The 15,103-nt window shown below is 49.1% G+C and overlaps 1 protein-coding gene across 1 annotated transcript in view; it reads right to left on the bottom strand.

Annotated features, from left to right (window-relative positions):
• LOC113028738 (partitioning defective 3 homolog) overlaps window positions 1–15,103 on the bottom strand; it is a 341,162-nt gene that overhangs the window by 77,307 nt on the left and 248,752 nt on the right. The window contains exon 20 of the mRNA XM_026179154.1: window positions 4,066–4,194. Coding sequence (XP_026034939.1) covers window positions 4,066–4,194 — 129 coding nt within the window. The remainder of the gene's footprint in view (window positions 1–4,065; window positions 4,195–15,103) is intronic.

Below are 15,103 nucleotides of genomic sequence, written 5' to 3' on the forward strand. Positions count from 1 at the left end.
CGACAATTTGCCCATCCCAGGAGTGCCTCTGTATTTTTGTACCTCTTAAATTAAATGCGATGCCTGCTTACTTCATAACGGTGGAGTGGAAAGGCATTTCCTGCTGGTGAACAGACAGTCTAGACAGTCTAATGCGGGGAGGCTTTCAGGGCAGTTAAAGTTCAGCCCCTAATCCACTGACTGACCGTGTCTTCAGCAAAATTATGTGTCAGCCAGATGACGCCGCTCTCCCTTTAACATTTCAGCTTTCTCTCTGTTATTCTCCTTGTCAAACCGCATGCTCGCGCCAACTAAAGCTGGATTTGTAATGACGCCGTTACTATTAGCTGAACAGCGAGAAAAGAGAGCCGCGTGAAGCAATTACTTGAACTCTTCGTGTCGCTGGAGGAGAGTCCTGGTGTGAACTGGTGGCAACATGTCAGCTCGAGTCCTTTCTCTTCCGAGCTGAGTGAATCTCATTGTTAATCCTGCACTTGCTGTTGTTTGGACCAACAAAGCGAGCAGACTCCTTCTCCATATGTTTGTCAATCTTTAATCTACCCCAAAGGACACAAGGAGGAGATGGGAAGAGGCGGCGGCGGCGGTGCTGGTGGTGGGGGGCGTCTTTACTCTCCTACATTCATTTTGAAGTCAGCACGCTTGGAAGTTTCGAAACCATGCCTCTTCAATATGCATTGTTACCACGGCGGATGAAACAGAATGTATTTGCCATCTTACTTTCGCATCCAGCCGCCTTGAATAGATTTTTTTTTCAATACTCCCTCATCAAAAACGTGTTCTATTATTCTGAAAGTGCAGACGGAGTGCAGCATACATCTGAATCTAATCAAAGCGCGGTAAGTGACTCTGCTCGCAGCTGCCTGCGCAGAAGCGCAAAGCTCTGATAGCGCAGCTTTTCTGTTGACACTTGGCCCGCGACATAGTAGCGCAATCACAGAGATAATTGTTCGAGTTCCGCGGTCCTGATTCGCAGCGCTAATAATCGGATTAACTTGCTGTAGGTATCAATATAATTACAAAAGTAATCACCCATCCCAATCAACCTGGTTGGAGCTTCCTTTGAACTCGCTATGCAAATGAGACTCGAATAGGATACTGAAATAATTAGGTGGTTCGACAAAATGGAACAATATCACTGGTACTGTGATCACTGGGAAGGAAAAGAAGAACTTTAAAGTCTAGGATCTTCATTCAGTGGGACAAAGTATCTTTAAGCTGAGCAAAATTATAAAAAGACGTTTCATTTGTTAAATAAAAGACTTGGATTTGCCGTTTGCTGTCAGAAGTGAATTGTGCTGACTATTTCAGAAGCGCGGGTCAGGTTTTTGTTTGGTGAGACTCAGCAGGAAGTGTAACAACAAACAACAGGAAGCAGGTCATTGTCCAGGAAAGAAAAAAAAGAAGAGGAAAGAAAAAAGAGAGATAGTTTCTGCTGTGTTGTGGGGAGCGGGAACAAGGAGAGTGGCGCTGGAGTGCTGGCTGCTGATTAGAAGCCATGCGGAGCCAAGCAGATAAGAGAGAATGGACATCATAATCAGCAGCTGCAGAGAAAGACAGACGACAATGGAGTTGAGTCCAAGAGAAAAATGAAGGAAGACCATTGTCAGGTTGGCTTTGTGCACTTCCCACACTTTGGCCAAGGAAACATAGTTTCGGGGCGAACACGTGCAGCGATAACACAGAGACTGATAGAAGCTCCATCAGCACCACCACAACCATGCTTCTTTCTCTGTCACGCCTCGCTCCCCCACAGCTGTCTCCATGAATGAGAACCACAGACGCCCGGGATCCAATCAGAGTGCTGGGTATTTTCACGGTCCTCTCCATAGGAGCCAATCAGATAGAGCTGTCTTAGGCGCTGTCCAGTGGCTCAAAAAAACAAAGCAAAAAAGAATAATGGTCGCCTCTGCTGAGCTGAACATGGATTTATATCAGCCGGACCACAGGTTATAATGATGGGACATGAAGCAGCCAATCACACGAGCTGTATCCAATCTGCCAGATTTTTTTTTGCAAAACAAATCCTGCTCTTCATCAAGTGGGTCCGGCGCACTGTGGATGTAATGGAGTCTAAATTTTATGTACTCTCTTCTCCATCATTTTCAGTCTATAAGTGGCTGACAAGATATCAATGGAGGAGAACGGCTTTATGCAAAATAAATGGATTGTATCAGCGAGGAAGCACGGGCCAAGAATACACTGCATGAATCACATCAAGGTCAGAGTTTTAAATATATGACCATGGCTACCTTATTGCAGGGTAAAAGGGGGACAGGCTTTATGAATTAATCTGTTTCACCTCTTCAATGACTCCTATTTTGAATCACTAAAAGCCCCTGTCACAACTGTCTGCTCCAATTAATGACAGCGAATGTCAGCTGAGCTGGGAGTCTGGCCGCGGCCCATCCCGGGTCGCGGTGACGTGCTGTGCCGGTTGACGATTGCCAGCTTGGGAAGCCCGGTGAGTTCTGATCCATAATTTCATAAAAGCCCTCTGGAACGCCGCGTCTCGGTGTCAGCAGAGCAATCAATCACAGCACGAGCTGTACACGTTAGAGCTACGACAATCAAATGTAGCACCTCAGGAGTGTAATACAGTAGCGCTACCAGAAAATACAAGAAGTAATGGATTTCTGAGCCGTCACCCTGCTGAACCCCGGTGCTTTGAATATCGACTTGGCTCCGTGGCAGGTTGGTTTATTATTGCCCACCACAATTTCCCTCAGGATCCCCTTTCCATTAACTGAGGGACAATCCTGGTCTGGCTGAGTGATGGGATTTGGGAACAGGTACAAAAGGAAAGAATTAGGCTGCTCTCCTGCAGAGGAAGCAGGGCTGGGAGCGCACACATGCAGAACGGACACAAACAAGATGGGGAATGAGGATGTACGGCGAGACAAAGCGGCGGAGAAAGAACGTCAGCTGTGAAAGACGAGATTTAAATAACGTGGACGCGTTTGGATGGAGGTGCGGGAGTGCATGTGCTCCACATATCTCGTGCCCACTGTGTCTGTGTCGATTCTGCTGCTTAGCATGACAGCTCTCTGGGAGCTGCTCAAAGAAGAAAGATCTGGATGGACCACCAGAGCCACCAGTCTCCAGGGCACGCTGATGGAAATGTGTTGGGCCACCAGCCAGAGGGGGGTCATACCCTCAATGGAGAGAGGACCTTCGTTGCAACTTATAGGTGAATACCAGCAAGAAATGCATTACAGCTTTTTGAGCAAGGCCTCCAGATGTTCCTTTCAGCTGAGAAGAGGGCCCTTTGTGATATTTGTATGTGTTTGTGTGTGTGTGTGTGTGTGTGTGTGTGCGTGTGTGTGTGCTTGCAGTTGTTTGTGTTTTCGACAGCCATCCGTCCTTCTCTTCCTTCGCTGCAACAGCGAGCGCTATCAAGTCCTATTGTTTCTATTCAATTAGCTGCCATTACCAACGGCAGTTTGATTACTGAGTTCATTTGGCTGGCGGGGAACAATGGAGGCAGCAAGCTGTCTTTTTCTTCACCAATACTGTCTAGCCCCAGAAGAGAATGAAACGGGGCTCGTCTGTGAGGGATGAGGCGCACGCAAGCAAAACCGACGCCTCGCCTCGGTTCGTTTGGACATCCCGGCGTCCACGGTGCCAGAGGACAAGAGGACAGAGGGCCAAAAGAGGAGGATGAAAAGGAACAGTGTATTCTTGAGCGATTAACAACCTGGGCGTGCTGCAGGGGAAGACAAATGGTGCGCTACATCGATTTCGCTATTACAATGAGCACTATTCAATCATGCTAAATCCACAGGGGCCTAAGAGCACCATTAGGAGGTCAGCGCCTCCGAATGGCACAGGCAACAACAATCTATAAATGATCTATTTAATGTACTGATATAAAAGAAAGGAGGGCATTTCACAAATTGACATCAGAGTGCTTTCCCAGAATTTCCCAACTGTGCCTCTGCCATTTTGTTAATTAGGTAGTTTGCTAATTTTCCAGTAATCACAGTGGGGGGGGGGGGTGTTTCTTCCCCACTTTGTTCAGTTTAGACTGAAATCATTACAGTGCTGAAGCTCTCTTTGAGTACTCACCTCTCTTGTTCCAGTCTCATCTGCTGGGTCTCCTCTTCTGATGCCTGCATGTCCTCTGCTTTGGATTTAGTGGAGCTCCTCCTCTCCATCTTGTCGTCCAGCCGCTCGTCCTTCCGGTTCTTTCCAAACCTGGAAAAGAGAAAAGGTTTGGATTTATATTTGGGAAGCAGCTCAAAGGGAGCGTCCTTGGGAAGCCATCCATTATTGGAAGAATAAGAATAATGTGAATGTAATCAGAGTGCATCAAGACATATCAAATGATAAGACTGTGTGTGTGAATGGGTGGATGACTGAATGTAGTGTAAAGCGCTTTGGGGTCCTATGGACTAGAAAAGCGCTATACAAATGCAGGCCATTTACCATTTACCAATTCCCACCCTACCAACTGTCCACACAACACAGCAGAAAAGATTCAGCTATGGTATAAAAAGTAACTCTGCTTCCACTTTCTTCCTCTGTAGTTGATTACATTACACATATGGCCCACTGTGATCAAAAGTGTGCCAGACCAGTGAAAGCTCCCCTTTCACTCAGTGTAAAGAACTTCAACTACATATTTAGAGCCTTCTGTTTGACACCTGTGGTTTAGATGTTTGAAAGCTGTGCAACCAGGACAACTGGAAAGCTGGCTGATATCTCTAACACTCTGGCCAATGCAAACTTTTACAATTTAATGACAGGAGTGAGACACTGGTCTGGACATATATGAGGCAAGGTGAGGGACAAGCTGAGAGCATGATTCTCGTCAGATATGCTATGCACTTGGCAAGTCAAATGAGTGGAGAGCGTCTGAAGACAGAGCGTGAGAAAATGATGAGGAGAGGATACAGATCGCAGGCTTACAGCTGACGGGGGAGTACGGGGACATCTACAGGACCACACAGTCTCAAATGGCTTTGATATCTGATTCCATCGTCTGACTTCATCACTGCGCAGGATTACACGATAAAAGAGCAACTTCACGATGAGACTGGAACAGCAAATGCAGTTTTTATGGGAGCACGATGTCATATCCTGCTCCGTGGTGCAGCAAGCCGTGGAGGAAGTGAAAAACATGTACACAATGGAAGGATGAAAGGTACCAAGGGAGTGCACATCTGTACACCACACAGCAGCTCTATGCATGGCACACTATCTGCTCTGGCATGACATCATGTTGCTGTGCTGGTGATTTGGCCAGTTTTTTTTTGTCATAGTTTTCTCAGTATAGACTTTTACAATAGCTATAAAACAAATGAATCCAATCATCAGTCAATCATCTTTCACAAAGCTCAGTGGAGTTTAAAAGTGTGACGTGAGAAGAAATTTAACAAAAACAGGACTGGAATTTATTGATCCATTGGAACAAAACTCTGCGTTCTTGCATTACAAACACCAACATCGCTTCTGATGTCCCCTCTGGGCTTTTGTTTTTTTGACCACTCCCCTCTAACTTCAGACAGAGAAGACATCAAGCTCTGTGCGCTCCAAGCCCCACGATGCTGGGGATGGTATGGTGCCAAGTTTATTATACTTTTTTTTTTCCATGGCTGTTCTTTATTTGACAGTTTGAGAACTTTCTCTAAAAGCTGAAAAAAGATTACATCAGACGTGGTTCACTTAGGGCCAGTGAAAGGAAATATATTCATGAAATGGGAGACTGGTTCCCTCAAGGATGTTTATTATTCTACTTTACATTAAAAGCAGCCTGGACCTTTGTGCAAATGGCTTCTCTTTTGGTAGCACCTGTTTTGGAATTGCAATCTTTCGAATGTGCTACAGGAGACCCGAGTTTGTGGCTTCGTAAAGAGCCCAGAGGCAAAGGGAGTGATATGTGGGCTCTTTTGTAGCACAGATAGCATACATTACCTGATTAATTAATCAACAAATGGCTCTAGTGAAGGCATAAAACTCTGTGCTAGAGCTGGGAATGATAATAATAATGAACCTGCTATCTATCATCAGGGCAGGTGACAGCTTCCCTGGCTTCCCTTCAAGGACTTTCATTAACTTCCTGAAAGAAGTTGACCTTTCTGTTTTCAACACATAAATATGCTAAAAAGCACGATCACTGGAAAAAAGCTTGTGTTGTCTGTGAACAGTGACCCAAATGTATTTGTCTGCAACTAAAAGAAGGTGATTTGTGTGCAGGAGTGCCCAAACTTTCCATTGGGGCTACAAAGTTTTAGAGGTCGATCCCTGATCCACCATCAATCTTTATTAGTTTATAAGTGGATAACGGGGTGCGCAGCTGGAGAGAACAAGTCACGCTGCAGGTGTGTCCACATCTGTTTGAGATCACATCGACAAATTTTCTGCAGCATCAGTAAAGTGCAGTTATTTGCATGATTAGTGGGCTTCTCAACACTGTGGTGGAGCTGTGTGCCAACCAAAGTTAACCTCGTGTCTCATCAAGCTGGCTGATTGGTTGGTTGGACGCCCAGAGCTCAAACTTTTCCTGAGCTTCAGCCTATGCACCAGGTAACTGGGATGCTTACTACACTCCATTCTGACTTGGCTAAAGTTAAGAGTCATGTAGACATTTGCGTCAGTAATATGCTGGTGATTTTTTTTTCCTGCTGCTCACGTATAATTTAAAGTGGCACAGTAAGGTGATACTTGTGTGGAAAACTGTGCTCGGCTGAGCTTTCCCGGGGAGTAAGAAGCAGCTTAGTCGTTTTCAATGATTTGTTTGTTCACTTCTGGTAAAGAAGAGCATGCTTCACTTTTTAGCTACTTTTCAGAATCCAGTAATAGACTGTGCTCACACTACGGTCACATGAGCTGTAGTTTTAAAATGCTGAATGCTGCCATCAATGACTCAGACAACAGCAGTGAAATATCCAAAATTATTCACAAGAGAGCTACTGACTGAATCCTTTTTTCTCCATTTTATCTTTGTAGTTGGATCTGTTCAGATCAGTAACTCATGTGTAGAGTGCAATTGTTACGTTGTTATTCCCAGTATGAACATTGACAAATATACCTGTGCACTACTTAAGCTGTAGTAAAATACTATTACCCCATAGTGTATATAAAAAAATACCTCTTTTAATTCTAAAATGTGACCTATGAAAGTGAACTAGTTTAAGTCAACTTGTAGCGTTTATGAAGAGCGAACTGTTTATCTCTCGCTCCTTTTGTTTTTGCTCAATCTCTTCCAGTCATCCACTAAAAACATAAAGTAACCTTAAGGGAGACAAACCTTGGCCCTCAACTTTTTTTCCCTTCATCTGGATCGACATCTGTACAGTGAGCAGAGTCTTACAGTATGACATAGTGCAGATTAAGCTGAGCAGGACTCTGAACACGCAGCAACTCCCACATGAGAAACTATTTTCCCATCGCTGGTGGCCAGAGGAGGAAGGATGCAGAGGTGAAGCACAGGTGAAGTAAAGGTTCTGCACTGCCTGAGCTATTAGAAGGCTACTGGGACACTTGCTGGCTTACAGCGTGGCTCTGTTCTTTATATGAACAGTCTGGGTCCCTCCAGTGGGAACCACAGGAGAGCAGAGGACTACACTAATGCCAGTATTATATTTAACACTAGCTATTTTCCCCAAAGGAAAATATAAAGCTCCTTGGCATCAGCAGTTGTGTGTACTGTGTAATGGCAAAACATATTGACTTTCATACCTGTCTCTGAAAGATAAGTGTCACATTTGAGACCTGAAAGGAATCTAACAAAAAACAGTAACGATTTGGAGTTAATCAGCATCAGCTGGCACGGGGAAACTCGAGAATTTCTCCGTAAAACTCTCAAACTGGTATTGGCACCTTGGCATTAATCGGCACAGGCAGCAGAGCAGTCATATTGACAGCGAGGCCAATGAGGCTTGATAATAAGATATTGACTGGCAGCTGCAAGTCGGGAGTAGAATGACGATGGTGTAACTGTAGCATACATAGAACTGATTTTACCCTAAAGCTCTGGCCAGCTTCCTAAAGACTGGACTGCACTACGGTGTATTCGGAATCTGGAAACTGCCATAAGATTTTAAGAGCAGAAACTTTTGAACTGGAGGATAGGAATTCTTGATACTTGATGCTTACAGATCCAACTTCTGATTCCTTTACGGATTCTGGATCAGTTCTCTGTGTTGCCTGAACAGTGCAGATTAGGAAAAGGCTATGCTGTCATGAGCCTAACATCACTATGCTGCAGTGCACAGAAGAGAACAACTATTGATCAAAGAGAACTGTAATATTTGTAGGGGTATGATGCCAGCGTATCCTTCAACATCAACTCCAACCTTCATTTTATTACCTCTGCCGAGGAGGTTGTTTTTGGCAGCACTGGCACATGTATTCTGATAAAACCTTGTAGGGGTGTAGAGTGGAGTCATGTTAACAATCCATTAAAATTTTTCTCACATACACCAAGACCTTCAAGGTCGACTTAATGATTTATTGGTTGAAAATTGACAAAAAGGCCTAGAACTTAAAAACTATGATTCTAAAAAGGAAATTGTGTCATGGTCCTGGGTCGTGTGACCCAGTGTGTTATGCTTAACCTATTTTGATGTTTATTGTTTGCTTAGGTTCTTTAAGGTAGTCCAGTCCTTTTTGTAATTATGTTACCCTTGCATTACGTCTCCCTTGCCCTTCGTGTGGTTATGTCTGTGTGTCTTGTACTGTCAAGTTCATGCTGTCAGTTATGTCACCTCCCCCTGTACTACGTCTCCCCGGTTCATGTCTCATGTTTCCTGTTTTACTTTGAAGGCCTGCATTCACTGTCTGTGTATTCAGCTCACTCCTCCTGTCCTGTCGTTAAGTTCATGTGTGTCAGCTGCGTTCCCATGTGTGGCCACTTCCCCTGATCATCCCTCATGTGTATTTAGTCTCTGTGTTTTTTACAGTCTGTGTCGCGTCGTCTGTGTTCCCACCCTCCATGTTTCCATGCCCGGTCTGTTGCATTCTAAGTCATAGCCTTACCTTAGTTCATTCCCAGTTTAGGTTTCTGTTTAGTTATTGCTTTCGTGCTGCCCTTATTCTTGTTTGTTTCTCTTGCGTTACCAGCCACAATAAAAGGCTCGCTTTTGTTTAAAGTTCACTCCCGTCTGCTCACTTGTGTTCACACCTGGGTCCACCACTCACACCACCGCACGGTCTGTCACAGCGGACCGCGACAAATTGTGGAATACACCAGGCACAAATACACGCACACGCAGGTATGTACTGCCAATTTCCACATTTATTAGTTTGTTTGTTTGACAGCTGACTCAGTCGCACAGCCTGACAGCTCACGAGCCCAGCTGATCTCCCCTCGCCGCTCCTCCCCATCTCACTATAAACACAGCGGAGGGAGACCATCATCAGTACATAAACACCATCAGCTGTTCTTACCGGCCTCGCAGCGCCGCCCTGTTGAGCCTTCTGCTCCACTCCTCCCCGGCAGCTGCGCCCGGGGCCACGCCCCCGCCACACACCCCCACCGCCTGTTCGAGGCCGGGGAGCCGTCCGGCCGAGCCAACTCCCCCCCTCGCGAGCGAGAGAGGAAATCGGCCACCGCCATCTGTGCCCCCGGCCTATGGATCACCTTGAACTTAAAGGGCTGCAATGCCAGATACCATCGGGTGATCCGGGCGTTGGCATCTTTCATGCGGTGGAGCCACTGCAGCGGGGCGTGGTCCGAACAGAGGGTGAATGAGCGTCCCAGGAGGTAATAGCACAGGGAGCCGACCGCCCACCGGATGGCCAGGCACTCCTTCTCCACGGTGCTGTACCGGCGCTTGCGCTCTGCTAGCTTCCGGCTGATGTACAGGACAGGGCGGTCAGCTCCCCTCACCTGCTGAGACAAAACGGCTCCCAGCCCTCTGTCCGAGGCGTCAGTCTGCAGAACAAACGGGAGGGAAAAGTTAGGAGCGTGAAGCAGCAGCTCCCCACAGAGAGCGTTTTTCACTCGCACAAACGCCGCCTGGCACGGCCCCGTCCACTGGACCAGATCCGGGGCACCCTTTCGAGTGAGATCGGTCAGGGGGCTGGTTAGCTGCGCAAACCCCGGCACAAAGCGACGATAGTAACCCGCCAACCCCAAGAACCGTCTCACCTCCTTTTTCGTCCTGGGGCGCGGGCAGGATGCGATAGCCGCCGTCTTCTCCACCTGTGGCCACACCTGCCCGCCCCCCAGGTGGTACCCCAGATACTGCACCTCCCTCCGTCCAACCGCGCACTTCTTCGGATTGGCCGTGAGCCCTGCCCCCCTCAGGGACTCCAGGACCGCGGCCACCCGCAGCACATGCTCCGCCCAGGTGTCGCTGTGGATGATCACGTCATCCAGGTAGGCGGCAGCATACGCCGCGTGCGGACGCAGTACCCGGTCCATGAGACGCTGGAAAGTGGCCGGGGCCCCGAACAGGCCGAACGGGAGTGTCACGAACTGGTACAAACCGTACGGAGTGGAGAAGGCCGTTTTCTCCCTGGCCTCGGCAGACAAGGGAATCTGCCAATAGCCCTTGGTTAAGTCCAGCGTCGTGAAAAAGCGGGCCGTGCCTAACCGGTCCAGGAGCTCGTCGACCCGAGGCATGGGGTAGGCATCAAAGCGTGACACTTCGTTCACCCTGCGATAGTCGACACAGAACCGTATAGACCCATCCTTCTTCGCCACCAGAACGATGGGGCTACACCAGGCGCTGTGCGACTCATCTATTACTCCCATCCTCAGCATTTCCGCCAATTCCCTCTGCACGATTTTTCGCTTATGCTCCGGGAGCCTGTAGGCCGTGAACGCACCGTCACGCCGGGCTGCGTCACGAAATGGTGCTCGATGAGGGACGTCCGGCCGGGCAGGGGGGAGAACACGTCCGCAAAGCGCTGTTGCAACGCGACAACGTCCGCTCTCTGGGCCTGTGTGAGATGGTCATCACAAGGGAGGGAGGTGGAAATGATAGAATTTGGCACCTCAGGCCCCAACTCATCTCTCTCCTTCACCAGGCTCACCAGAGAAGCGGTTTCAGCCTCTCTCCACTGTTTGAGGAGATTGAGGTGATAAATCTGCGCGGCTCCTCCCCTGTCCGACCGAGCGACCTCATAGTCCACGTTCCCGACACGCCGTGTGACCACAAAGGGACCTTGCCACTTGGCGAGCAACTTCGAGCAGGAAGAAGGGAGTAACACAAGCACTTTATCCCCCGGTGAAAATTGCCTGAGTCTAGCCCCTCTGTTATACAGGCGTTGCTGACGCTGCTGAGCCTGGAGCAAATTCTCCCGTGACAACCTCCCCAAAGTGTGGAGTTTTGCTCTCAGGTCCAACACGTACTGAATCTCATTTTTGGCGGGGCTTGGACCGTCCTCCCAGCTTTCTTTAATCAGGTCGAGCACCCCACGTGGCCTCCTGCCGAGCAGCAGTTCAAAGGGAGAAAATCCCGTGGAGGCCTGGGGCACCTCCCGCACTGCGAATAACAGAGGGTCTAGCCAGTGATCCCAATTGCGTTCATCCTCGTTAATGAACTTCCGAATCATGGATTTGAAGGTCTTATGCAGCCGCTCCACCAGCCCGTCAGTCTGAGGGTGGTAGACGCTGGTCCGAATAGATTTAATGCCCAGTAATTCGTACAGTTCCCGCAGTGTACGAGACATAAACGACGTGCCCTGGTCAGTCAGTATCTCTTTCGGGATTCCGACTCGGGAGATGACCTGAAACAGTGCCTGCGCCACACTTTTAGCCGAGATGGTGCGCAGCGGAACTGCTTCCGGGTACCGCGTTGCGTAATCCACCAGACTAACACAAAGCGGTAACCGCGTGCACTCCGGTGAAACGGCCCGATGAGGTCCATGCCGATGCGCTCAAACGGGACCTCAATGAGGGGGAGAGGGCGCAGAGGCGCTCTCGGTATGGCCGGCTGGTTAACAAGTTGGCAGTCCGGGCAGGACGCGCACCAGCGGCGCACATCCGCTCGGATGCCAGGCCAATAAAATCGGGCCGTTATTCGCTCCAGAGTTTTCTCGTAGCCCATATGCCCTGCCATGGGGTTATAGTGGGCCGCCTGGAAAAGCGTTTCCCGGCGGCCCTGCGGCACCAACAACTGGGTGTGTGTTTCCTCAGTCTGAGTGTCACGACTCACTCGATATAACCGGTCCTTTAATAAGACGAAACGCGGGTAGGTCTGCGCGGCCTCAGGGCGCACCACGTGACCATCAATAGCCATCACTTGGTCAAAGGCTGAGCGTAGGGTGCCGTCACGAGACTGCTCCAGTGGGAAATCACCCATGGGGGACACTTCCGGGGCCGGCGTCCCCTGGTGCCGGCACACGGCACCTCGGGGCCGGCACTGGGGCCTGTTTGGCCAGCCTCCGTCCGGCGTCCCCGGATTCCCCTGCTCCAGCGGCAAGGTGGTCCTCCGCCAGCGTCACCGCTACCTCCAAGCTTGCGGGCCGGTGGCACCGGACCCATCTTGCCGTCTCCGCTGGTAATCCTTCCGTGAACTGCTCCAGCACCACCTTGTCCACCAGCTTCGTCTCGCCCACCGATGTTCCCGGCTGCAGCCAGCGCACCGCCGCGTCGCGCAGCTGTCGGGCCCAGGCGAATGGTCGGTCCGTTGTAGCCAGCCGACAGGCCCGGAACCGCCGGCGATGGTCTTCGGCAGTGAGCCCCAGCCTGTCCACCACCGCCCGGCTCACATCCGGGAAGCTGCTCCTTGACGCCGGAGGCAGACTCAGGGCCGCTGTTTGTGCCTCCCCAGACAGCAGGGGGAGCAGCCGCGGAGCCCACTCCTCCCGCGGCCATTGGCAAGCCTCCGCCGTGGCACGGAAGGTCTCCATCTGTGGGTCGTCCCCGTCCCCCATCCGGGGCACCGTCACCAACAGTGGCGAGGGCTTCGGCGTGGCAGCGGCCCCAACCAGCCGCTCCAGAACTAGTGTCTGTCGGTCCGTTTGCTCCCGCAGCGCGGCCAGGTGGGCACGCTGGTCGGCCGCCTGATCCCGGCTCATCGCCGCCATCTCCGCCAGCATCTGCGCCAAGTATTGCAGGGGCTGGGCGGGTGGCGCGGCCTGTGGGTCGGACATATCCCCACCGGCACTCTCCTGGGTTTAGGCACCACTTGTGGAATACACCAGGCACAAATACACGCACACGCAGGTATGTACTGCCAATTTCCACATTTATTGGTTTGTTTGTTTGACAGCTGACTCAGTCGCACAGCCTGACAGCTCACGAGCCCAGCTGATCTCCCCTCGCCGCTCCTCCCCGTCTCACTATAAACACAGCGGAGGGAGACCATCATCAGTACATAAACACCATCAGCTGTTCTTACCGGCCTCGCAGCGCCGCCCTGTTGAGCCTTCTGCTCCACTCCTCCCCGGCAGCTGCGCCCGGGGCCACGCCCCCGCCACAGAAATGTTGCAACTTACATCATCATAAAGCGATGATGTGTTTTTTTTCTACCCAGTATCAGTCCACCAGACCGAAGCAGTGTTTAATGATCCACTGTCAGCCACCTACCTCACTGTGGCGAGCAGCAGGTAAGAGTGATGCATACACAAATACACACAGAGGAAGACGGCGAGATGAGACGCAGATTGCACAACTATCATGTGTGCAGAGACGTTCCGTAGATGCGATCAGCACTGTAGTCGCATGCAAACAGAATCTAGACAAATTCAGAAAATATTCACAACTCATTCATTCAAAGCCTGAGCTACTCTGGGCTATTTATCACTTTTTAGTCCTGATAATGACTGATTGGCTATCAAAGCTCATTTGGATGATGCGTAATCTGACATGCATCAGTAAAATCTGCTTTATTAATGTTATAATGGCCGCAGATTTGATTAAACGTAGAAAGCAAAATTGAAGCATTCAATCCACGTGTCCTGACTTTGACATCTGCAGACAGCAACTGATCAAATAAAATGTTTTCAAAATGCTGTCACACATTAGGCGTATTACTGAGTAGCAGCCTTCCCTGGATTTGTCTGCTTCCATTAGAAAAGGAGTCAGTAAATAGGTACTCCATTCAGCGTGATACATCATCATACATCACAGAAAGCAGAAGGGTTTATACCACTGGCTGTGGATGCCTCATACATCATCTTCATCGATTTACAGGGTGATAATTCTTCAAGGCTGCGATGCAACAGAGGAGTAAAAAGTCAAAGACAGAATTTCAAAAGATATGAGGGGGGAAAGAGTAAATTATGCAAAGCCTTGAAGCCAGTTTGATTGTTACAATCATTTAATCTGGGGAGTGGATTAGAAGGGAGCTAATCTGTTTTGACATCTTCTGTGGGGAATTTCGCAGTTTGTTGCTGACTTAGGAAGAAAAGACAGGGGAAAAAATGGCTGTCTATTCCTCCTTTGAAAATTTGTGGGATTTTTAAAAGTGAACCCGAGGGTATGACGGACCACACGGCTTACCCTGCAGATAATGCGCTCATCATATGAGGTGTTACATCTTCTGGCATTATTCAAACCTGCAAATGGAACTAGGTGAGCGAGAAAGGAGGGGGGAAAAATAAAAATGACTGCATCTATCAATTTGAGTAAGTGATGAGAAGATAATTTCAAGGGCAGACAGAGAGAATCATTATGGTTTCTGCTCAGCCAACCTGAAAGTTAATCCAAATCTCCCAGGGCGAAGTCCCCGGCAGACATCTGATGTGGTGTCTGAGCCCCCCCCCCCATCGCCTCCGACTGTATTTGTGGCAGTCAGGAAGAAAATAAATTTTTACGCCCCCACCCCTGCATTTCATGGTGATAATCTATAAAGCACCATTAAAATACTCTTTTCTCTCAGAGAAAAATCAAGACTTGTGATTATCGTCATATTGACCTGGGGGGGGGGGAGTAAGGAGAACAAAGTTAAGACAAGTACACACACACACATATACACACAAGCAGAGATATAGTATGCTCTCTCTAACTTCAGTTATTCCTCTCCAATGCAAGCAATTAGGAGCAGTACACGATTTCTAAACACGGCACCCGGGGCAAGATACTGACAGTGGCATGTAATTTTAATAGCGCCTTGTTAGGAGGGCCAGACTTTTATACATTTGTCTTCGCTGGATAAGTGTTGTTGCAGCTTTGGTGAGTAAACACTCTCCACCTGAGGTGAGACAC

This window comes from Astatotilapia calliptera, chromosome 9 (assembly GCF_900246225.1).
Source record: "Astatotilapia calliptera chromosome 9, fAstCal1.2, whole genome shotgun sequence".
In the NCBI taxonomy this organism is placed as follows: Eukaryota; Metazoa; Chordata; class Actinopteri; order Cichliformes; family Cichlidae; genus Astatotilapia; species Astatotilapia calliptera.